The sequence below is a fragment of the Nanorana parkeri genome, unplaced genomic scaffold, assembly GCF_000935625.1.
Source record: "Nanorana parkeri isolate BGI_ZX_2015 unplaced genomic scaffold, ASM93562v1 scaffold1124, whole genome shotgun sequence".
Taxonomy (NCBI): Eukaryota; Metazoa; Chordata; class Amphibia; order Anura; family Dicroglossidae; genus Nanorana; species Nanorana parkeri.
This window is the reverse complement of record NW_017307392.1, coordinates 10,185-36,153: the sequence shown is the minus strand read 5'-3', so window position 1 is coordinate 36,153 and position 25,969 is coordinate 10,185. Positions and strand designations below refer to the sequence as shown.

The following is a 25,969-nucleotide window of genomic DNA, read 5'->3' as shown; positions in this document are numbered from 1 at the left end:
CCGATCGGGGGAGAGGAGCATCAGTAAGTCCCGCTGCTGGGTCCTGTGGCTGCTCACACGAGTCCGGGGATCCGCCCCCTCCGGTCTCCTGGATTGACGAGTTTCACAGAGCGGGGTGGGAGGGGCCAAGTCCGCCCGCTGATGAGTGGTGTCAGGCGGCCCGCTCTGTACTGGAGAGCGGCGTGACAGAGGCCTCCTCTCGTCCTGGCCAGAAGCCCCGTCAAATAGGCGGTGGAAAGCCGACTTAGGGGTCGACTTGCGCCCCTTCTGCTTGTTTTTCTTAGACATGTGGATGTCTGCCTTAGAGTGGGATAAAGTGCCGATTATGGTGATGCTGTGTCCGGAGCCTTAGGTGTTTGCTGCCTCACACGGCCATTGCCAAGCCACGCCCCCGGTTTTCTATTTTTTACTATATAATGAAAAAAGTACCGTAAATTTAAAAAAAAACAAAAAACGTTTCCTTTCCGTATTTGTAGAAGCAATTCTGGCGACTCAGCAGTCGCTAGATCGATTCTACGGGCTAGTAAAGTGTCCGCCCCCCGCCCGACACCCCTGCTGTGTTTTCTGGGCTCCGCTGCCCCTCCTGCCGGCCTAGGTCTGGCATGTCGGGTGCCAACGGGAAGCTGGGTAGAAGATTAGTAAACTTCTGTTCACCGATCTCCTCCCCACACTGTGGAACAGGGAGCTGCGCTGCTTTTAAATATTTCTTAAAATCCATAAAAAGTTGCACTCACAATGTTGTAACTTGGAGAGTTGCCTGTCAGAATAGATGTCAGATGTGCCAAGCCTGTGTCTCTGTGCCAGATTGTTGGGAAGTCACAGTGTGCTGCTGCAGCAGACAGCCGTGCTCTCCTGTCCCGAGTCTGGCCAGGATGGAGAGGCAGATCTCAGTCGCAGAGTGTAGAATGGCAGAGTGTATAGGAGTGGTACTGAGCGGCAGTACATGCTGTGTACGATACGGGAACTTGATGTCTGGAACAATCTTTTTTTCTTATTTAACCTCTTGCCCTCCGCTCGTAGTAAAAAAACGGACGGACGGCACTGCTGCATTGGCGGGTTGCCGTCGCCAGACGGCATTTTTTTTCTGCTCGTGCGCGCCCCCTCTGCCCTATTAGCATTAGCCACTCACTTCTAGTGCCGAAAGAACTGAAATCCAGGCCAAAGGTATGATGCTGAAGAACTTTTATTAACATATCCACACTGGGACAGAGGGTATAGGGATCCTAGAAATCCATGGTGAAACAGACACAGACTCCAGACTCACCAGTCCCTTTTGGTAATTCAGTTCAGAACCATTTGTAGCACAGTTGAATAGGTACAGAATCTTCAATAGGAGAAACACCAGACCTGCTTCTGAGGTCCTCCATATTGCAGGCACCTCCAGCAGCCATCAGCTTCCCTGGCTCTCCTCAATTAGCAGCAAGTGCTTTCTCTAGGCATGAGGCCTAACAGAGCAGGGGGCAGACTGGACTAATCCATGGCTGGAACCCGACTTAGCACATGGCAGTTCCCTAGAGTATATATGCCCTATTCCAGCTCACAACACTGGCTGTCAGAGTCCCAGTGATTGGCTGGTGAAATGCAAACACACTCACAGTGCCCCTCATTGGATCTCCCACTCCGCAGCAGTCCCACACTCCACTCAGCCAGGTACTATCAATTCCAGAACACCTGGAATTAACCAGATAAATGCCAACTATAATTCAGCCAGACTGCTCTGGCAATCACTACATTTTTAGCAGCTACTCCAACCAAGGGTGGTAGGGGCTACACACAAATGCAGTGTTACAAACTTAAAGTTTACTTCAGAATAAAAGTGCATGCACAATTTTTTGCAATTGCACTGCACTGGAACGCACGGCATTGTGGTACTGTGTATTCCAGTGCAGGCAATCACACTGTGGCACTGCACTGCACCTACCGCAGTAGAATTTGTCAGGCCGAAAATTATTTTTTTCCCACCTTTTTATAAAAAAAATTCAAATAACTGTATTGTAAGCACATGGCACTTCAATAGCTTCAGCGAGGCAGGCCAATGGCAAGATTCCGCAGGCGGCAGCTGAATATAAATACAACAGGTAGTAGGCTGGTGCAATAGCCAGCCTGCTATTGGCCACTTCAAATTGCAACAGCCAGTAGCAGGCTGGCTATTGCACCTGTCTACTGCTTGCTGTGACCTCCCAGCATGGAGGAGAGAGCTAGGGGATCCACCAACTAATCGATAATGAGAATAGTTCACAACTACCATATTTGCCGGTGTATAAGACGAGTTTTTAGACTTAAAAACATCACCCGATAATCGTGGGTCGTCTTATACGCCGGGTATACAATCCGGTGTATACCATATTTAGTGTACATTTAGCAACCGACCTGGTATGACATGCCCCATCTCTCCCTTTGTCAGCCCGCTGGATGTGCGGTAATACTGTATGTAGGGTAGCTTCAGCTACATACAGTATACCGCGCTGAACCAATCACGACCAGCAATGTATTCTATTAATGACTACAAAGTCTGCTCGGATTGGCAGAGGCTGTGCACAGCCGTGATTGGCTCAGCGCGGTATACTGTATGTAGCCGAAGCTACCATACATATAGTATTACTGCACATCCAGTGGGCTGACAGATTAGCCTCCCTGGCGTTCTGATTATTTTATTAATTTTTTCCTTTTTTGTTCTATTTTTTTTTGTTCGTTTTTTTTTTACTTTTAAAATTCCTGCCGGTTCCGCCCCCCTGTGATCGTGGACGCTCGCAAGGGACGGAACCCGGAAGACGGAGGACACAGCGGGGATCGTGGACAAGGTAAGACACGCTACGCTGTAATCCCGAGTGTGGCTCGGGGGTTACGCTTATGGTAGTGAAAATTAACCCCGAGCCACACTCGGGAATACCGCCAAGGAGGTTAGTGGGTGTATTTAAACATTATTTTGGGCTGTATTCGAGTATAGCCCAAAACCTATGTTTTAACAGAAAAATTAGGGGGTCGTCCTATACGCCCAGTCCCCTTATACACCGGCAAATATGGTATTCCCATAATCAATTATCGATTAGTTGGTTGCAGCCCTAGACCTGAGGATAAACAAGCGCTGCTAAACATTTCTATAATAAAGAGGTCTTTTTGGTATGGTGAGTTTTTTGTCTACACAGGGTGTGGGTGTTGGGACTTACACAGATAATCGATTTGGATCATATTGCGGTGAAGGATCAGGATTATTTATAAGAATATACAAAGTTTCTTTGTTGCACAACAGTGAAGGTTTGTAAGCGGAGACTTTGGACTCTCAGACTTTTATATTTTCCTGTGAGTGATTATATCAATGGCTGTTGCTTTGGCATAGTTACTTCACAGATTTATTGCACACTTTTAGTATAAATGAAATTCAAGTTTTTTTAAATCTTCAATTTTGATATTTGTGTGTGTGTATATTGAATACCTAATGGAATAGAAATTAAATGAATAGTACATGTGACACATACAGTAGTTCTTCTATAGATGATTTTCAAAATGAGTTGGAATTTTCACAGAGCTGAATGAGTTATGGGAGTGTCTACTAGACCACTAATGTCACCTTTATACTCCATTAAAGTTGATCATGTACAGATTGTGCTTAATCGGGTTCTTCCCTGGCCTCTGTGGCCGGTTAATAACAGCTGAATTTAGCATTGCTTTTGAGTTCATTCACAGGAGAGGAGGTCAGCGAACAAATGTTCACTGGTCTCCCTCCCATCTTGCCACCAACACCCACCATGGCTGTTCCAGGCCTGCAGGAGGAGCAGGGGAAACAGGCATACATGGAAGTCCGTGGAAGTGATTGGATGGCTGAATCACTTCCAACACAAAGCCAATAGTTGGCTTGTGTGGTCTAAACACAGTCCTGGCTTCAATAGTAGCAGGGATTGTGTTTAACCCCTTCATGACTGAGCTAGTTTTCAGTTTCTGTTCATAAATGACACATGCTTTTTACATTTTTGCTGTGTGATTCTTCCACAGCAGTAATATACTTTCTTACTAAATGTACCCACACATATTATATATTGTTTTTTAGAGGACAGATAGGGCTATATAATTATATCACCTATGTGTACCTAACCCCTCACTTAGTTTGAATAAAATTAAAAAAATAAGGAAAAAAACTAGAAGAAAACACTTTTTTCACAAGTTTTGATTATTATTATTTTTTTTTAGAATTTTTTTATATTAATTATAGTATAAAAAATATATTTATATATCATTTTTATTTTCCTAATTTTATTTTACACTTTATTTAAAAAAATTACACTTTGTAAAAAAATAAATAAAAAAATAATTGTTTTTTTCTTGTCAATTTATATCAAGCAGTCAATATGACTGCTTGATAAATTAACTTTTTTTTTATTTTTGGCTATTAGGCTGCTCCAAACTTAGGAACAGCTAATAATAACCTTAGAGAGTGATCCTGACTTTAGTCAGATTCAGATCTCCCTAAAAGCTCTTTGATCGTGCCTAGACGATCAGAACTGATACATTTCACTCAAAAGATATACATTGTATCTTTTGAGTGAAATGTATCTAAACATCGGGCTCTCGAGCTGTCAAAACAAATAGCAGAGAGGTGAGTCACTGCTACCTCTCTGCTATTTTCAGCTGTCAAATACAGGATTGCAAATTGCGGTCCTGTATTTCCATGTAACGGCTTCATTCTTTCATTAATGAAAGGAAAAAGCTTTTACAAAAAGCTTAATTATTTCATTAATGAATGCCTCAATACTGAGGCATTCATTAATGACTGGTAACTGCTGAGAATCAGCTGTTACCAGCATTACAAAGCCTGATATAACTCGTCACGTACAGTGTATGTGGCCAGTCATATAGGCACAAAGTGCCGGGACATACACTGTACGTCTCCCGTCACGAAGGGGTTAAACAACATAAGCTTTACGTCGGTGGCAGCAAAAAGGTTAAAACAGGTCACCAATTATATAAAGTTACATACTTACACAAAATCAATAGTTGTACCTTAAATACAATCATTGGTTTAAATGAAAAAAGGCAGTTCAGAGGGGAATGATTCTATGCAACGTGCAGTAATCCAGTTAATCCCATCTTTACAAGCATAGAGCAGGAACAGTATTGTTCTGTCTCAACTACACCTTACCCTGTGGCCTTTATAGCTCGACATGCAGCTAAACCCTCTTATTCTGCAATAAGCCAGACTGTATGAAATCTTAAAGCTTTATTAACAAAATAGGGTGGGGTGACACTGGTAAAAAGGAACATGTAAATAAAATAATAGCTCACAAATATTCAGAGAAACAAGTTCATCCCTACCAGCAATACTGCCATAAGGGGAATCTGGGTGTTTAAGCCAGACATGCTCTCAGGATGGCATCAGAATCTTTTCTACATGGATGGAGGCTGAATTCCCAGAATACGCTTGTTCCCTTCTCCTTGGGCTGAGAACTTACCATAGAAAAACAGAATGTTCTGTTGGAAAGGAAATTTTTCTCTATAGCACCATCTTGTGGCTGATTTTGAGAAGGCAGATAAGTAAAATAAATATCAGCCTATGGGATCACAACAAGTAATAAAAGGCAAATATGCAATTGTTGCTATAAGTTACTGCTTTAGATTTTGCTTTTTGCCTTTTACTTCCTTTAGTGCCTCTCCTTAACGCCTCTCTAAAGCCATTTTTTCGTTTTGGATAGAGTGGTGAGTGGTTGGATTTTTTTTTTATTGTGGTCTGTGTTCCTGCTGGGAATTGTCCATTGTTACTTTGACTGACAGTGAGCCAAATCCAAACTTTTTAGTTTCCCCTAGAACATGGATAGATGGTGAATTTTCCAGTAGGGATACTTGTTCTGGTGGCAGCTAAGAGCCTAATCACATCTGTTTGTTTTGGTACTGTATGTTTTGTTAATGCATGCATGTTAATGTGGCTTATGTTAAAGCAGCCTATTAACTTTGAAGGGGCTTCCAACATACCAAAGTGGTCAGGTACCTGCAGTCTTTGTTCCAACACAGCACACAACATTCTAATGCAGGTGCATTGCAAGGTGTGTTGGGGTGACATTCAAAATATGTGTATGTAATGTGCATTGCTGCAATGAATGGAGTGAATGGGCCCTAACAGAGGATTTATCAAACCTTGGAGAGATATTCTCTCATTGCATGTTGTCTACAGGTTTATCAAGAAAACCTGATAGGGGTTTTTAACCATTTCATACTCTATCCCAAAAAATATCTGATTGGTCCTTTCTGTTCAGATTTTACCGCCATAAACTGCATTTTAGAAATAGGAATGTTTTTTTTCATGTATAGTTATGTGGCAACCAACATTATCTTTAGGTTATATCCATTTTAAACCTCAGAAAGCAATTTCCCCTTTTGTAGTCAAGGAGACCATGTTCATATTTAATACAGGTACGACCATGCATAAGATTTTTCTTCACTGTCACTGCTAACATTATATACCTGTGGTGTAACTAGATGTTCAGCATTTTGACAATCCAGCTGGTTCTCAGCTTTTATTCACTAAATGCTCTTTCAAGGCCAGTAAATAATTCAAAAGATTGCTGCTTAAAAGAGTAAAAATAACACGAGTAACACAGAAACACAATTTAGTGCCCTGCCACACGGCGCCTACCTGAAAGCAGAATTATTTATTTTTAGTTGGTATGTTTAGGATTCTAAAACAAAGTTTCCGGGAGACGCAGAAATGGTGTCAGCAGCATTTTACCGTAGAAGGTCAATCTTTTTTTTTACATTTTTGGGCTCCTTCTCCTACATTAATAAAAATGTGTGAAGCTCTTCTTGCCCTCTTCATACTCAAGCACTGTCCCCAGCTTTCTCCTTCATCCAGCACCACTGGTCCACTAGTCATAGAGCTGGTCATCATGCAGCTTGGGCTCAGAGCACTCCAGGAGTGAGTGGCGCTCACATTTCATTACGTAAGCACCATTTAGACCAGGAGGAAGGCCCACCTCTTGCACTTCTGAGAAAAAAAAGATAGACCCATGATGTCACCAAATGACTTAGAAGATTGCAGTGAAAAAGATATGTATAAGTGGTTTTGGTTTTAAAAAAAATTAGGGGTTTCAGGGAGGAGGGTGGGCAGGGGAAGGGAACGTGGTAAACCTTAAGTTGGGCCTTTAAAATCCAATTGAAACTTAAAAGAAAACTATGGGGTAAGTGTTTTTCCCCATAGTTCTCCTAAGGGTCACGGGAGGACATATACTAGTGTCCTCGCCATGACCCAAAGCTCAGTATATAGTGAGCAACAGCTGGCAGTATACTGAGACAGCTGCAGCCGGGGCAGATCCCGACATTACTGTCGAGATTCACCCAGCTGGCTCTGCCAATCTAGCTGTACCCTCCCCCATCCGTTCCTCCACTCAGCGCTGCACGGAGGGACTGACAGTCACAGCTCTCTGCAGGGAGATGATCGAGAAATTAGCGAGCAATGGTATGCGTTCGCTCACTTCCCAACCTATTGAGCCGACGTGTGACAGTTTCGTTGTCACGCGTTGGCTCGAACTATGAGGATGAGTGATTTTCATTCTCCTTTAATTCCAAATGGTATAAATTAAGCCAGGGGACAGCAAATCACTTCCTGTGGAAGAAATCACATTGAAATGTTTTAGGGGATTGAATTCCAAAACAAAACAGGTCTAATAGCCCTGCAAACCAGTGGATAATATATTTAGTATTTTTGCTATTTGTGGAACAGATCACACTAAAACACTTTACATCACCTTATGTTCCAACAAATGCTGATTGGTAGGCTTTTTATGGCAGAAGAGACTGTGTAAGTCTCTTCTGCCATAAAAGCTTCTTTCTACCGTTTGGCAATTTTTTTTATTCCTGTTCGTTTAACTGTGCATGCGCAGCTCAGAGCACAGACCTGACATGCTGAGATGAAGTAACTCTCACGCTAATGCAGTACTTCAGTAAATGTTTTATGTCCCCTTTCTCTTTGATTAAATCTTGGAAGTAGCAGTTGTGTTTCTTTAATGTGAATTTATGAAGTGCCATAATCTTTTTCTGGAATTAGGTAGGTGCAGCCCTCGGTAGGCATAATGAGGTCCCCTAAAAATGTAGTCTTCTAAATTGGGCCCACTGTTTCATCTGAGTTTGACATGCCTGACATATACAAATGAAATCTAATGTAGTTGTACATGATTTGCTAATAAAGGTTTGTATAAGACGTTATTTGAAGGTGCTATATTCTTTTATCTTTTTCACCGTTTAAATAGCAATTCGCCCCTTTCTTAAAGTGTACCTAAAGACAAACCTTTTATTTTCTGAAAGAGTGGTGAATGGTTAGAACCCTCAGGTTTTTATTGCTTTCTGTGAAGCTATTGGGGAATATCACTCTGTGTGTGTGTCCTGGTGACCTTTTGGAGCATAAAGGGATGACAAAACTAATCGGTGACCAATGGTAGAGAAAACAAGGGCAAAGCCACCATTTTTAGTTGTCACCAGAACAGCAATAGAAGACAAATAGACACTTGTTCTGGGGATGACTTTTTAAGAGGGTATTTCCCTCGCTAGGGAAGGTTTCTTAAAATTTTCAACATTTTATTAAATTATACAAACTATTGCACATACCTTTAATTGTTACTATGCTCTCCACTATCCCCAGTACTAGTTTTAAAATCTGCAAAGAAGATTTAATTCTGTCCTCATCTATGTTATCATTCTGAAGCTGCAGAATAACTCAGCTGAAGCACCCAATTTTGTTGTCTGTACTATCTTTAGCATATCTTACATAACTGAGCAGACTATTTATTTTGGACAAACACATCCTATATTCTAAATATTAAACACATATACAGTTACACATGACATTTTGATTAAATATAGCGTCCTTGTCACAATCTCTGCCATAACCATAAACCTGTTGTATTTCGCCTCCCTCTGCCTTGCCAGTCTGGCACAAAATCCTAACAAGCTGTTCCCTGTTAATTTTAATTGCTCCTCCTGGGACATTCTTCAAACAAGACTGTTATCAAAGCCATTAAAGAACAGTAACAACAACAAAAGGTTCTAATGCAGTAAGGAATCTGCATGGAAGAAGGGATTAATCAACAAATATTAGACATTGAAATCAATTGTGGATTCTTCTAGCTCCTGCTTTTTAAATACATACATACCTTTTTATGTTGAGTAAATATTATGTCCTCCACAGGAGAAACACATTTCTATTACTATTCTGACATTTAGTTTTGCTAAAACGTTTATAATAATTTAATGAATAATACAAATGGAATATATTCAACTGTTTGCTCCATTTTCCCATTTCTGTATTTTCATTCATTCTGGACACCTATGGGTCTATTTATAAATGTTTTCACTGAAGATTTGCACAACTTTGATGCAAGAGTCACACATTTCTAATGTAAACTAATAAGAGTGTGTGAACCTTGGATGAAAAAAATGTGTAAATAGACCCCTCTTCTTGTGGGTTAACTTGTCTTGTTTTCTAAATTTGACATGGAAAGCAACAAGTAACAATAAAACAGGCTGGTCTTAGGCCAGGTTCACACAATTTTCCGGACCAGATCTGGAATGCGGTGCATTGCGTTTTGCCGCCTTTTTACCGTGATTTTGCCACATTCGCGGGCTTTTCTTTTTGTTTTCTCTTAGCTTAAAATGGGCTTTCAGATGCGGCCCAGTGCGTTTACATGCACTTTATGCTTTTCCATGCATTCCAGACCAGGGAAAATGAGACGAGCAGTATTTTTTTCTTGTCTGGTCCAGAACGGACTGCACTGGTGTGAACACAGCTCAGAAATACCATACGGATACATTGGGATGCTTTTTGTGGTCTGAGAACAAACTGTTCCGGTCTGGACTTGATCCGGACATGGTGTGAACAAGCCCTTAAGCTGCAAAGTGTAAAAGGGGAAAAACACACAATAAAGCTTCATGACATTTGTATTTTATTGCAATGCAATTGTTTTCATTAAAATTAAGAAATGTTTTTTAAATAAAAAAATAAAGAAAAGAGATGCTTCTAACAGTGATCACTCACTGTTAGAATTATTTTAGCGTATTGTGGTAAAAGCAATAAATAACAGATTACATATTGGCCATTGTTTGTTATTACACAGTATTTCATGGGGACTGTTTTAGTTTACTGTAAAAAAACAAAACAAAAAGCACAAGTATGCAGGTTTATTATTTTAAATAATTCTATTTTATTTGAGAGGAGCAGCTGCAAGAGTTCTGACGCTCAGCTGTCATTCACTCAAGCAGAAATGAAAACAGCATGGTCAAAAATGGCAAAGAATGGTACATGCACAGTTTTTTTCCTTGTTTTTGAGTGAAACTGCTGCTTGTATTACTGACAGCTGCTTATCAACATGGAGATCAAGGATCCTTAGGCCTGAAGCACTCTGCCTCTGGTTCTCTTCCTTATGTGATGCTTGGAATATAACACAAACCATTTAAAAATATCTGTTTTGTGGGAAAAATACATTACATTTGCAACACATTTTGCTCAGCTCAGTGTCTCCCACAACAATCTTCAAGAGCCATTATCAGGTCATGTTTTTCAGGTCTCTTTATAGCATCAGGGGGACATTATAAGTGGCCTTCTTTGAAACTGTGACTTATTAAAATGGGTGTGGGAGTACCTGAAAAACCCCAGTTGGACTTCAGGACTGTCATAATTAGTAACTTAATCTGTCCAGTATTTAGCCTAATTAATCTGTCAAAGAAATACTGGAAATAAGTTTTCATTATTGCTTTAAATACTAAATCTTGTTGTTTGTTTGTCATTTTTTAGGTTGGAAAGTACAAGGATCGTAGTCTTCAAATGAAGTATTATGTGTGGCCAGTATTTGACCTGTACCCAAACTCCGAGGAACATAAAGATGAGCATCTGAGCATAGTAACATTAGAGGAAGCTCCTTTTGTTATTGTCGAAGATGTTGATCCGTTAAGTGGAACCTGCATGAGGAACACTGTTCCCTGTCGCAAGCAAATACGTATAGAGTATGTAATGTTCCTGTTTGATTTTACACTGTAACTTATCTTTGTATGCCTTAGGAGAAAGAAAATACCACTTGGTTAAAGGGATCTAAATCTGGGCACTACAAAATTGGGGACAATACAAGGTTGAGATGTTGGCAATAAAATCCCCATATGCATTAAATTATATGTCCTCTGTTTATATATATATATATATATATACACATACGCACACACAGTATATCTAGGTAATGGTGTTTTCTACAGCTTCTGCTGTATCTATTGATATTACTTTAATGTGCTTATAACCTGTTTGTATGTTTGCACAGCAGTACCTTTTGAATTTTGTGTGACAGCAGCTGCAAACATTCTCAGATGCAGCACTACAGTTTCACTCAGGTCTATGGGAGTTTACTGCACAGATGTTGCCAGTGGCAGAGGAGATTTCCACAGCGAGAATGTAGACACTGCAGGATGTCTCCACAAAGAGAGAGTAATGGGATGGCGTGTTCTAGGATTGGTCGGGGAGCTAGGGAATAGGGACTAGGTTTCTGTGTTGGCAAACTCCCCCCAGCAGTTTATGCTTTACCTTGTTTCTCCAGAATTTCTTTCAGCTACTGGGAGCAAAGGAAATATCACATACCTCCCGGTATGGAAAAACATGTGACTCAAAACAGATAAGCACATATCGAATTTCGCATAGTGGACCAATCAGGAAGCCTAGCAGCGTGTAATGACTCGCCACCTAGCTTCCTGATACTGGAAGTTCCAGTATTGGGATAGGCATCGAGAACATTTGGGCAAGTACGAGTACTCGTCCAAATACTCAGTATCGGTATCGGTGCATCCCTAATTTTTATACACTGAGCAGACATCCCTGCTGCTGATACGGCATCTGACAATAATGATTTTCTAGAAAAATTAATTTCAGACGATCAGTTTTCCCCCCCAAGATCAAATGGCCAGGAAGTGTCTGCAGAGATCCTCAGATTATTTCTTGACTGTAAACAGTAGTCAGTAAATAGTAGTCAGATTAAGTGAAAAATCATCTTATGTTTAAGGCTAGCCTGAGAGTACTAATGTCAAGTGTAACACGCTTAGTTCTAAACTATACTCTTAAAACTTAATTCCAGGTATGGGAAAAAAACACTATTGGCGGTTATTCACTAAGCTGCCAAAGGCAGTCGAGTGAATAACAGAGCCGGAGTGAAGTGAATCGAATGCCATTCGACTAGTCACTTCAGCCCTGAACAGCTGATTTCAGCCGTACATCGGCTAAAATCAGCCTTACATCGGCTCCCTTCGGTTCAGCCGAACATGCTCAGCATGTTCAGCTGAGCCTAAGTGAAGAAGTTAATAAAAGAAAAAAACAAACAGTGCAAGCTCCCCCTCCCAAACCATACCCCTTAGGTCTAGTAGGAAAGTTAGGAGGGACCCCAAGTAAAGTAAAATAAAAATTTTAGGGTTCCCCCAAAGTCATACAAGGCCGTTTAGGTCTGGAAAAGCACCTTGTTCTGGTGCCGATGGGGACAAGGGCCTCTTCCCCACAATCCCTGACCCATTGTTTGTGGGGGTCTGCAGGCAGGGGGGCTTATTTACATCAGGGTACCCCTTTAATTAAGGGACACCCAGATGCTTTTCCCCCCTTGTGACTGAGTAAGGGGTACTTGTACCCCTACTAATTCACTAAAGGGTTAAAGTAAATTGTAAATAAACAGACCAGACATTCAGAAAAAACTCCTTTAATTTAAAAGAAAAGCAACAAAAATATTTGACCTTTAATAAAAAAAAATCCCACAAATTGATCCAACGGCATAATCCAAAGGTAAATCATGACGTCCAGCGTTGTGCACGACGACGACGACTTGTCAAAATAAAAAAAAACTCACCACCCGACAAACTGCCTTTGCAGAATGACCTGTTTGACAAAAGCCGACAAAAATTAAACAAATGGCCGGAGCTAGTGGTGACCTCATGGCTGGCTCCGCCCATCTGTTGTCATAGAATGACAGGCTACTGTCCTCAAATGACCTGAGAACAGTAGCTTGTCATTGCATGATAACAAATAGGCAGAGCCAGCAGTGATGTCACCACTAGCGCCGCCTATTTGTTTACATTTGCGGGAAGAAAGGTCTGCTGTGGCAGACAGCTCTCTCTGCATCGGCTGTGTCTTTGGCTCAGCCGAGCCGAACACATGTGCTTCGGCTCGGCTGAGCCGTTCAGCTGCTGTACAGGCTATTGTGAATAGTCCGTACAGCAGCCCTTCGATTCGGCTGAACCGAAGGGCTCCAGCAGCCGAAGTGAGCTAAAGGATTAGCCAATGCTTTGGCTTAATCCTTTGGCTCCTTTGTGAATAACCCTCTATTGTTTGTCACTCTGTCTGCTCCAAGGTATTCTGTAGTTTAATATTTTTATATGTTTCTAAGACAGTCTTTTACTTATATAAACACCTCTTGTAGTAATGGAGACTTCTTATTGCAAACTGCTTGGATCTTTGCATCTGACTGGTCTTGTTGCCGCAGCTTGTGTCATGACTCCAGCACTGTTATCAGTTCAGTTTTCTTGTCTAGCAAATAGAAAATCAAAATCAAGTTGTGAAGTGGGCCTTGCCAAAAGTACCCACCCTTAGTGCAGGGTTAAAGATTGTAGAACTGTCTATCACATTTCCACAAATTAATGTAGGAAATTGGGGCTTTTGGTTTTTTATATAATAGAAATGACAGAATTCCAATCAGCGAGTGGAGTGAAAATCATTTTTTATGCCTGGAGTTGAGCTTTAAAGACATCTAGAGGTAATGCTAGACGTTAGAACTAAAAACGGGTATTAGAGAGTGCAGTTTCAATCAGCATAGGGTTCGAATTGTGACTTTTATTGTTACATACTCATAAAGCATCCTCATAGAGAGTTTAACAAGTGCAGAGACTATAGCTGTACCGTAACATCACCCTGTTATTATTGTGATGATCTTATTACAGTACTGTGACCCCTGTGGGCAAAAAGTACACTGGCTAAAGAGATTAAAATCCCTGAATAGGGAAAAAAAACAGTTGTCACTTGGAAATTATCCACACATTTCTCAAAGAAGAACCCTTCAGGCATGTTGTAGTCCCTCCCTTACTGTGCTTCACCTTTATTTTAATGGCTATGCATTTTTAGAAACAAAAGATTTACTCAAGCTGTCTAACATCTCTCCATCAAGAGCTAACTAAGTGGAAATGTGAGATATATTGAGTAACCTTTTCAGTGCAAATTCAATAAAGTCTGAGGGCACTGTGGGGGGCATCAGTGATGTAGTTCTTACTGTACTCTGTACTGAAGAAGTTAAAGAAGTTTTCTAATTTCAGTGGAAACTTGTCTTTGAGTAATCTATTATATACAGAGGATAGTCTGAATTGTACTGTATAAAGGTATGTGTGCTCCCAAAGCTCAAAAAAGCAACTATTCAGCTGTTTTTCCACGAAGAAAGCTTCTGAATGGGGAGAGTATCTGTGCAATGACACAATTTCAAATTTTCCAGTCAGAAGCGGCAGTGAACGTATGGACATTTATAAGCACTAGTTTTGTTGTCAGACCTGTGAGAAATGTATGTCCATTTGCCAAATTAGGTAAGGGTTAGCACTATTCCCGTACAGTACTGGGTCTTGCATAAAGTTGTATTTCTCCCTGTCTTTATAGGTTTGATTTTGTTTTCTCATTTTGACCAGAGTTGGGTGTTAAAATAGCCAAATAATTGTTTTTGTTTTGTAGGGAAGGGTTAATATGATCCTGATGCTAGTATTACATAGTTACATAGTTACATAGTATTTGAGGTTGAATAAAGACACAAGTCCATCAAGTCCAACCTATTGTGTGTATGCATTTATGAGCTGATGTGTGCATGTGTACGAGTCCATGTGTGATTTTTTTTTTCTCTTAGCTATACCTGTACCCCTGTATGTTATGCTCTCCCAGGAACTCGTCCAGGAGTCTCTTGAATGATTCAACACTCTTAGCTGAAATCACTTCCTGTGGCAGCGAGTTCCAAACCTTAACCTTGCGCCCTGTGTGGTGAAAATTTTAGCTTGTGCCCTCTGGTCTTTGTTACAGAGCTGACAGTAAACAGTTTGTTACTGAGGTTGCTGTCACTCTTGAATAGTTTATACATAAAAATCATGTCCCCCCTTAATCTCCTAACCTCCAACGAGAACACATTTAATTTTAACAACCTTGTTTCATAGTTCAGATCCTCGAACCCCTTAATGAGTTTGGTTGCCCTCTTCTGGACTTTTTACAGCTCAAGGACATCCTTTCTGAGTATTGGTGACCAAAACTGGACCGCATACTCCAGATGTTACTCACGGTCCTGATGACAGATTACCCTGTCGGTTCGCCTAATGATGGAGTCTCCCACCACCAGGATCTGCCTCTCCTGATCCTCCATTCGACTTCCCGCCTCGCTGGAGCAAACACTCCCACCCCCAATAGAGGAGGCGACCCGCTCCAGCAGAGTCACCACTGAGCTAATATCCCCAACATCACGCAACCTGGGATATTTGTTGGGGTTAACCAGTTCAGGGCTGACCTCCCTAGCACTCTTCCCTCTACCCCGTCTTCTAACAGTGACCCAGCTCCCCTCCTCGGGAACCTGCTCCTCCGCGCCCCCCGTCTCAACTGGGCCCCCCTCCACCACAGCCTGGTGCGTTAGGTCCAGACTCTTTTCCATGCTGATTATGCACCTCAGTGTTGCCAGTTTGCTGCTTAGATCCAGAATCTGGGCTTCCAAACAAACAACCCGCTCACATCGAGCGCAAGTGTATTCCCCCTCAAACGCCTGTTCAAGGAACGCATACATTGCGCACGATGTGCACTTTGTTGCACAACCACTCATGGAAGACATTTTCCCCCTTATTTATTTGATACCCTGTTTGGTTTAATTGTATTTTATTTGTATTTATTTTTTATTTATTTATTTATTTTTATTATACTACAGCACTGTGGTTATTTCACTGGAGCCTTTAATTTATTTAATCTACTCTGTGTTACAATTTTTGTTCAGTTTATCGTTTACTATAGTTCACTATTGTCCTGTGTATAATTTAAGTTAGATTATACTGCTTCACTAGGGTTATTATACTAAGGACCTGTTATTATACTAAGGACCTGTAGTTAATTTTCATTTGTTTTAATTTATATTCATGCTGGCTGTGTGATTTAATTCCGCTTTATTATGCTATGGCCCTTTGTTTTTTCTTATGCTACTGTCCTGTGGTAAGTTAAATTGAATTTATATTAGACGCCTTTGGCTTAGGGTAAGGTATGCTTAATCCCTATGTTTTTATTTTTACTATGCCCCTTTGGTTACTATACCTTAATGCTATGCCTAAAATTCTATATTTGATAGTTATAAAATATATATATATATGTATATGCACACACCCACACCCAATTACCTTTAAACTTTAACCCTATACGTACCTCCTCAGCCCTCTCAGCAATGTGTATAAACCTGTAATACTTTATGTATATCATGTATAACGGATATAAAGCAACTGCCCCCTGTAAAAGCATAAGTTGTTTCCTCACGTGTCCAGTAGACAGTGATTTAATTATTTGCTAGCTTTATACTAGTGACATGGTTGCTGTAAACCCTGTTAGGTTTTATGGTTGAATCTATTTTCATTAAGATTTCACAGCATGAAAAAAAAAAAAAAAACAGATACCAGAAAAACACAAACATCAGAAAAACATGGAAAGGCCCTACAGGAATACAATGTTAAAGCTGAAATTACTCAGTGGAATACAACAGGAAGTACTCAGCGAGTGTGTGCAGTGAGAGGAATTATGCATTGGTGTCAGTCTATGTAGCCAAGGCCAATCTGAGACAATCACCAACTTGCAATGGGCAACATCAGTACCTAAACTATAAGTACATAAGGAAAAATAACAAGATAAAACATGTGAATAGGCCCAGAAATGTCAAAGGCAAAAGTTCCAACAAAGAATAAAGAAATAGAAAAGCAGGAGACATAGAATAACACAAGTAGGGAAAAATAAAGAGAGAAAGTCCCACCGGGGAAAAGATTGGAAGTTGTAAGTACAGGAAGGTAGCCACTGAAATACAAACCTTTACCTGATCTTAGCCTTCAAATCATCAGAGGTAGAAAAGTGTATCCACGCCCATAGAGTGTAAAATGTGTCATAGGAATCAGAGTCAATAGCTAATAATTCTTCCATGTGCATTATATAATTCATGGTGGAAACCCAGCGGGAAATTAGTGGAGTTACATTCTTTTTCCAAAAAGCAGGTATCACCTGACGTCTCAGTAGACATTTTTTCTGGGTCCCTCTGGAGCCAGGGAGTATGGAGAGAAGGGCGATATCTGGAGAGGGAGTCAATGTGATGTCATAAAGATCATTATAGAAAGCAAAAACTTTAAGCCAAAAGCAATGTATTAGGGGGCAATCACACCATATGCGTAAGGAAGTACCATGTTCCCCACCACATCTCCAACAGTCAGCAGGAATATTGGCATAGATGCGATGCAAAGAGACCGGGTCTCTATACCACCACGTAATGATTTTAACATTTCACTCCTGAGAATAACGGGACATAGAGGATTTTTGAGTGCAATAAAAAAACGGTGTCCCATTCCTCCTCCGTAAGAACTTTACAAAGTTCCTGATGCCACGACCTAACATAAGAAGGCAACTGAAACTGAAGGTCACTTTTCCCTGCAATAGCTTGTACAGGACAGATAGGGTGTGTTTTAAGGGAGCCATTGAAGTACAAAGCTGCTCAAAGTGCTTAAGTAGTCTACAAGGTGTTCCAGTAGCCGACAAGGACTTGCAGAAAGACAAAATTTGAACGTTGTGTAAGCAGTTGGGCATTCAGAGGGAAGAAGGCAAGCGAGGTTGAAAGGACACCGTTGAAGAGTCAACAAAGTCTCTAGCAAAAGGCCAAGAGGTGCGAGAGTAACCACCTAAACGAGAGCTGTGCATCCCAGAGGAAAGGCTATATTGTCAAACAAGGGAGTATTGGAGCTAGGAATAGAGGACAATTGAAAAGGGGACCTGTTGAGGTGCCAAACATTCAGAGTGGCTCGTGTAAGGGGAGAAAGCTGGGACCTATAGATTGTAGGCAGGGAGGCTATCTAGGGAAGTGGTCTTAAATCCAGGGCAGAGATATCCTGTTCTATGACAGTAGATCCTTTTCTAGGAACCGAGGTAAACCAGTCTAATATATGAGATAAGAGGGCAGCCCAGGGATATAGTTTAAAATAAGGTAGCCCTGCATAACATCCAGTATTGGAGGTGGGAAAATCCATTGGACCATATGGTGCAAGTACAGAGAAATAATGTCCTAGGTATGTTAATAGGGATGGTCTGAAACAAAAACAGAAATTTGGGGAGAATATCGATCTTAATCGCATGCATCTTCCTGAACCAAGACAAATTAAGGGGTCATGAAGAGTCCAGTTCTCTGACATATTTTAGTTAGCAGAGGCATATAGTTACACGAGTATAAATCTGACAAATCTCTAGAGATAGCTACCCCCCAAATATGAGATGGACCTAGGCTGCCATTGGAAGGTTGTCCTGCAAACTGGAGAAATGGTCAAGGGAAGTATTCAAGGCCACCGTCTTGGACAAGTAAATTTTGAAATAACTAAGGTCACCAAACCTACAGAACTCCGAGAGTAGGGAATGTAAACTAATACAGGGTTGCTGTATATATAGGAGTAAATCAGCATATAGAGATAGCTTATGGTGACCGGAGGCCATCAGAATTCCTGTAATAAAAGGATTATTGCAGATAGCCTGTGCTAAATGGTTAATACGAATAACAAAAAGGAGTGGGGAAAGAGGTAATCCCTGCCTGGTTCCATTAGTAATAATGAAAAGTACTATATTTAACTCCATTACAGTACCCTGGCCAAAGGAAAAGAATAAAGTGCCAAAATCTGCACCAAAGAGAGACGGAGAAACTCCCAACTAACCCTATTAAAAGCTTTTTCTGTCTCAAAAGACAGCAGACAAGCACATAGACCACATTTTCGGACATGAGATATGTGTTGTCCCTAGCTTCTCTACCCTGGATGAAGTTCACATGATCATTATGCACAATAGAAGGAAGCTGAGGGGCCAAACGGTCAGCAATAAGTTTAGAATACATTTTTATATTGCCATTAAGAAGGGAGATCTGCCTATAGATGCTGCAAAGAGAAGAGTCCTTTCCAGGTTTGAGAAAGACCATGATGGTTTCCTCCAACATCTCCGCCAGCAAGGGATGAGATTCATCCACCAAAATAAAAGTGCGGTGTGAAAGAGGTGCCAATTCAGAGACAAAAAGTCTTGTAAAAACGGGAGTAAAACCATCCGGACCCAGACATTTTCCAGACTTCAAAGATTTAATTGTCCGGGAAATGCCAACCTCCGTAAGGAAGCATCAAAAGATTTAGCAACAGCAGCAGGTAAGTTAGGGGGGGCTGTGTCAGTAATATATTGTTGCATAGAATTATGTAAGAAGGAGACAAGTTAGAGAAAGTTACAGGTATTAAATTCTATAGAGAATCATAATAAGAGCGGCATGCTTCAGCTATCTCTGTACTGAAATGGAGTTTAAGATTGGTCGAGGTAGAGACGGAGTGAACGGGGGTGCGCGCTGCTGTAGGGTGCAACAAGCAGCCAAGTGCTTCCCACATTTATTAGCAGAATCATCAAACTTCGAGCAAGCCCTATCCTTGGCAGCAATAGAACTCTGATCTAAAAGGCCAAGCAGCTTGCGTCTAGTATTAAATAGATCAACCAAAGTGATACGCAGCAGGCCACGCTTCTTTTCAGCCTCAAGGACCACTATTTTGTTCAGTAAAGATGTAATTTGGAAGGATCTCTCTCGTTTGAGGCAGAAGCTATGTTGAAGAAAAAGACCGCGAAGAACACATTTCAGTACCAGGAATTTGGTGGAGGGATGAAACTTATCGTGACAAAATCAGCAATGGTTTGTGAAATGGCAGATTTGCAAACAGGGTCTAATAACATGACATAATTTAGTCTCCAAGTAAACGCTCTACTGGGTTGCAAGAAGGTACCCAAGCGAAGAGTAACCCGTGCATGGTTGAACCATAACTGGAGCCCAGAAGGAGGAGCTGAGTCCAGAAGGGAGCACGAAATGAGAAAGTAATCCAGGCGACTAAGAGAACCATGAGAAAAAGAGTAATATATATAATCCATATCATCAGGGTGTAGAAGTCGCCAGATGTCAACTAATTGGAGTTGACTGAGATACCAAGATGTCAACTAACTGGAGTTGACTGAGATACCACCTAACGGTCGAAAGAGTAGCTAGAGTGATGGTCGACTTACCACTAGTAGAGCAGTTAAGTCGTGGCACAAGGGAGAGGTTAAGATCACCTCCTAGTATTAAATTGGGGTGTCCAAATGAATCTAGTTTGGAGATGGTGGGAAAGAAACAGCACCTGTGAATGGTTTTGGAAAATACACGATAGCCAAAATATACAGAGGGTCTTCATTTTAAGAAGAATAAATCTCCCTAAGGTGTCAAGCCGCTGCTGCAGAATTATGTGCTGAAAACACCAATGAAAGGCAACAGAGACCCATTTGGACATAGCTACAGGATTCGGGCAATGAGTCCAGGTGGGAAAATATTTATTATTGAGCCTCGGAAAAGTACCTAGCTTAAAGTATGTTTCCTGCAAAAAGAGGATATCAGTCCTCTGTCTATAAAAATAGTACAGAATTTGATTCCTTTTTTGAGGTGTATTAAAGACTCTGATGTTTAGCGAAGATAATGATACAGCAAGATTAGCCATTTAAAAAACCTCACAAGAGCAATGAACAAGTGTGCCAACCCCGACAGGGACCCAAAAGAAAGAGGGCAAAGAAAAGGGAGAAAAGGAAGCAGGAAAGAAGACAGAAGCCGTACATAGAAAAAAGAAACCTAAAAGAACTAAACAGAACAAAATTACATACGCCACCTGCTGGCGAAGGACACTATATATCAAGTTCTATCAACTAAGAATGTAAACTAACAGTCATACAGGATACAGTGCAGATAAAAGAAACAAAAAAAACCCCTAGCACTGCAAAACCTATAGGGCGGAAGTGGGAGACATGAGCGGGGGCCCCCTGCTTCAAAGGAACTATTGGGAGCTGGGCAAGACCAGGGGAGCTAAAGGACAAGGGGATCAGGGTACAGGCAACAGGATACAGCAAGCTGGAACAGGGCTCAGAACTGCAAACAGGTATCAGGGCTCAGGGCAGGGCTACAGGATACTGGGGCTCAGGATTCAGGAACTGGCAACAAGGAAGGGCGACAGGATACTGAGCCAAATACCCTCCCAGAAAGCACCAGAGATTGGATGATTGCTGGCAGCTGGGAGACACCCGCAGGTGAGCATCGGAGTTGCAGGTTCCAGCACCACCCAGTGGTGGTCGGGTATCTGACAGTTCCTGGCTGCTGGAGACACTCGCAGGCGAGCACAGGAACTGGAGGACCTGGCTTCGGCGCCACCTGGAGGTGCTCTGGATCCTGGCACATTACAGTACAATTCAAGGCAAGGTGGTAAGGAGGGCCCTGCCCGTTAGGGCTTACAATCTCAAAGGGAGGGGCAAGTGATACATAAAGAGGTGGGGATGAGTTGTTTGAGAACGTGATGGTTGAGTGGTTAGTTTGAGGTAGGATAAGCTTCCTTGAAGAGATGAGTCTTAAGGTATCACCTAAAGGCAGTCAGAGTGGGAGATAGATGGATAGGTTTGGGTAAAGAGTTCCAAAGGATGGGAGAGACTTTAGTGAAATCCTGGAGGTGAGCATGGGAGGAGTTGATGAGGGAGCTGGAAAGCAGAAGGTCTTTTGAAGAACGGAGAGGAAATATCATGAGCTCAGTTTTTGAAAGGTTGAGTTTTAAGAAGTGTTGTGACAGTTAGTAGATTAGTGACAGTTAGTAGATTAGTGACATGTAAGGACACTGAGGGGGTGAGTTGTGGAGTTGAAAGATATATTTGAGTGTCATCGGCATAGAGATGGCCTTCGTCAGGGGGAGACATGTCACCGGAACGGTGGGGGGATGTGGGAAAGGTACCCAGTGTTCCCTCTCAGTGGGACCCTTGTGAGGGTCAGAAGTACCTTAGGCCGCCGGTGCGCTCCTCTGACAATTGGGGATTCCACACCGGATCCTTCGTCCTCTTCAGTGCCCTGGGAGGGCCAGCACCGAATCCTGCGTTACCCCCTTGGCTGAATCCTGGGACCGAGTGGCTCAGCAGTCAGGGGCCACCGGTCTGGGGATTCCGGGAGGTTCTCCACGGCCGGATCGGATGGCCGACTAGGTCACTTGGCTGGTGCACGAGGCGTGTTCACAGGCTTTTCTGTGAGAGATCGCCGGTGGGAGTACTCATTTTCCCCAAGATGGATCCTGTTCCTCTTCTACAGACTGCACAGATGGATGCAGGTCCTTCAGGCACCAGCTCTGCTCAGGTAGGTGGATACTTCTATGTATTCACTCCCTGTAGTTCTGAATGTAGCTATTTTCCTCCACCTGGGGCTCCTTGGTGTTGGGCTTAGGGTGTTGAGGGGGCACTATGACTTTTCTACATGCGGTTAGCAGAGAGTTAATTCTGCTTCTTCTGCTATTCCTTGTTGCAGGTCCAGGTTTCTAAGGGCAAGGCTGTCCCAAAAAGGAAATGTGCTCTTTGCTCCTTGAAGCTGGGAACTGATTGGAAGAAACCACTCTGTCAAAAATGCATTGAAGGAGTGTGCAGAGAAGAATCTGCCTCAGCATGCGGTAGCTTGTTGTCCACTGTTAGGGAAGAACTAGTCTCTAACTTTTCCTCTTTTAGATCCCTGATAGCAGATTTGAGACCAACTGCAACACAGGTTTTGGTGCCCGGGCCTCTGGCTCAGGCTCATCTTCTCCAGACAGGGTCTAGGTCAGGAGAGGTCTGTCAGAGGGAGCCAGAGGAGTATAGGGTCGCTGCATCCTCTCATCAGGCAGAGGACAGTGACAGGGACGTTAGTCCTCCTACCTCTAAGTATAAGTTGTCTCTAGAAGAGGTAGATAAATTGTTGGGTGCCATGTATGATACCCTAGATATGCAGGAGGAAAAAGTGCTGCTTTCTAGGCACGATTTGATGTACCAGGGGCTCCAGCAGCCGAAAGCCAGAATTTTCCTGGTGCACAAAGTACTTGCGGATGCAATCTGTAAGGAATGGGCTGAACCAGAGAGGAAACCTCTTTTTTTCCAACAGCCTAAAGAGACGTTTTCCCTTTGATGAAGACGCATCGATGCAGTGGAACATGGTTCCTAAAATTGATGCGTCGTTGTCAAAGGTCTCGAGAAAATCAGACCTAGCGTGGGACTCTGCTAGCACAAGTCTCAGGCCTGCCTTGGCAACAACTTGTATTTACAGAAACCTGGAATATTGGCTTACCCAGTTGAAAAATCACTTGCTGTCGGGTACGCCGAGAGAACAGATCATAGATTCCCTTCCAATGCTGGTTAAGGCCATTGCTTTTATGGCAGATGCTTCAGCCGATTCGGTTAGAATGGCCGCTAGGACGGGAGCCTTGGTCGACTCTTCTCGCAGGGCGATTTGGTTGAAGGCCTGGGAGGGAGGTGCGGCCTCAAAATTGAGGCTTTGCAATCTCCTGTTTAGTGGCGATCTTCTTTTTGGGCCTGAATTGGAAGCCATATTAGAACGTACAGCTGATAAGAAGAAGTATTTTCCAGAGAAAAAGAAGAAGCCCTTTCGTAGATTCTTTAAAGGGCCCAGAAACAAGGGTCAGAATACGAAGGGGGAACAGCCCAAAAAACACTGGACGGGGCAGAAAGGCAAGGGAAAGGGGAGTATTTTTACTAACCCTCCCTCCAAAACTCCAAAACAGCAGTGACTTCTGTGTGAGGGTGGGAGGAAGGCTAGCGGGGTTTCTCCCTCATTATATCCTCAATCTAATCCAAGAGGGGTACAGGTTGGGATTCTGCAGCCCCCCACCCAATCGTTTTTTGATCACAAATCTCCAGAGGAACGCATCTCGAGCAAACGCTCTTTGCCTTCTGCTGGGAGAGTTGGTGGATCAAAAAGTGCTTATTCAGGTTCCGGATCAGGAGAAGGGTCAGGGCCTGTACTCTCACGTATTTGTTGTGCAAAAGCCGTCAGGGAAGTACAGGTTGATCCTAAATCTCAAATTCTTGAATTTAGCGATCAGGTACAAGAGGTTCTGCATGGACTCCATCTTTTCGTTCCGGAATCTGTTGCAAAAGGATTCCTTTTTAGCGACTCTAGATTTAAGGGATGCCTATCTCCACATACCTATTCACAGGACGTCACAAATTTGTTTACGCCTGGCGGTAAGAGTAGGTCAGACGGTGGTACATTACCAGTTCAGAGCACTTCCTTTCGGGCTGTCCTTGGCCCCTCGCATTTTTACAAAAGTTTTGGGGGAGGCAATAGCTCCTTTGCGGCTGCAGGGGATTTGCATCATCCCCTATTTGGACGACATTCTACTGTCCGCCAGCTCAGAGGCTCAATGCACCAGAGACCTGGACGTTACGCAGGTTTGGTTGCAGGAACTGGGATGGGTAGTGAATTTACAAAAGTCCAATCTTGTCCCCTCTCAAGTTACGGTGTTTCTAGGGTACATCCTGGATACTGTGAAGCAAAGGACCTTCCTTCCGGAAGAAAAGATTCTGAAGTGGGAAATGCGGTAAGCCACTTACAGACGAATTGTCCCAGGTCCTTAAGGGAGATCATGTCTGTGTTGGGTTTCATGATATCCTGTCTACCGGCTGTTCAGTGGGCAAGATTCCACCAGAGGGGTCTGCAGGGGTTCCTGTTGAAAAGGTGAGACCAATCACAGGATACCTTGGATGCTGCGGTTATTGTTCCTCCTTTTGTGAGGAGGGGCTCCTTTTTTTGCGGGAGGCAAGAATGTCCTCCAATTGGAGGGAGCTGAGAGCAGTTTTGAACGCGGTCCTGGCGTTTCAAGATCAGATAAGGCATCAACATCTGCTAGTGCTCTCGGACAATATAGCCACTGTGTGTTACCTAAACAAACGGGGGAACCAGGAGTTCTTACCTTCAGGCGATAGAGAAAGAAATCTTCCTTTGGGCAGAAGTGAATCTGGGTTCCCTTTCGGCAGTGCACCTAAAGGGAACGCAGAATACTCTGGTGGACTATCTGAGTTGGTTTCAAGTTCTCCAGGACGAATGGGCTTGGATCAGGAAGTCTTCGACCTCTTGACTCAGAAGTGGGGTTTACCACAGGTGGATCTGTTTGCTGCACGGGACAATGCAAAATTAGGCCACTTTTTTCCCTGAATGCAGCAGACAACGCAGTGGCAGTGGACGCCCTTTCGCTTCCATGGGGTTATCGTCTGTGCTACGCATTCCCACCCATTCATTTAATTCCGAGGGTTCTACAGAAGTTCTTTCTAGAACAGACAGACTTGATACTGATAGCACCCTTTTGTCCCAGGAGAGCGTGGTTTACGACGGTATTGTCCTTGATGGACTGACCGCCTTGGCCACTTCCGATCATCAAGGACTTGTTATCACAGGGGCCGGTCATGCATCCAGCAGTAGACAGACTGTCCCTCCATGCCTTCTATCTGAGGAGGTGATTCTAAAAAACAAGGGTCTGTCTTCCAGGGTGATTGGCACCTTATTATCCAGCCGTAAGTTAGTTACGCTGAAAATTTATGGTAAGGTGTGGAAGACTTTCTGCTCCTGGAAGGGGAGACATAACAGGGATGCGAATATTCCATCTGTGCTGGATTTCCTTCAGGAAGGAGCTGACGGGGGCTTGGCTATCAGCACGTTGAAAGTCCAAGTCTCTGCCCTGAGCGTGTATTTTCAGTACTCCCTTGCTAATGATCCACTGGTGAGTAGGTTCTTTAAAGCTCTCAAACAAATTAGGCCAATTACAAGTTGTTCCATTCCGAAGTGGGATTTGTCACTGGTCCTACAGGGTCTGATGATTCCCCCTTTTGAACCTCTGTCTGCTCTTCCGATCAAGATGATTA

At 42.6% G+C, this 25,969-nt stretch overlaps 1 protein-coding gene across 1 annotated transcript in view; it reads left to right on the top strand.

Moving 5' to 3' along the window:
• The window catches only part of LOC108796485 (glutamate receptor ionotropic, NMDA 2B-like), a 72,006-nt gene extending 52,750 nt beyond the window's left edge, over window positions 1-19,256 (top strand). The window contains exons 3-4 of the mRNA XM_018567972.1: window positions 10,769-10,977; window positions 19,016-19,256. Coding sequence (XP_018423474.1) covers window positions 10,769-10,977; window positions 19,016-19,256 — 450 coding nt within the window. The remainder of the gene's footprint in view (window positions 1-10,768; window positions 10,978-19,015) is intronic.
• Window positions 19,257-25,969: the final 6,713 nt, after the last annotated feature.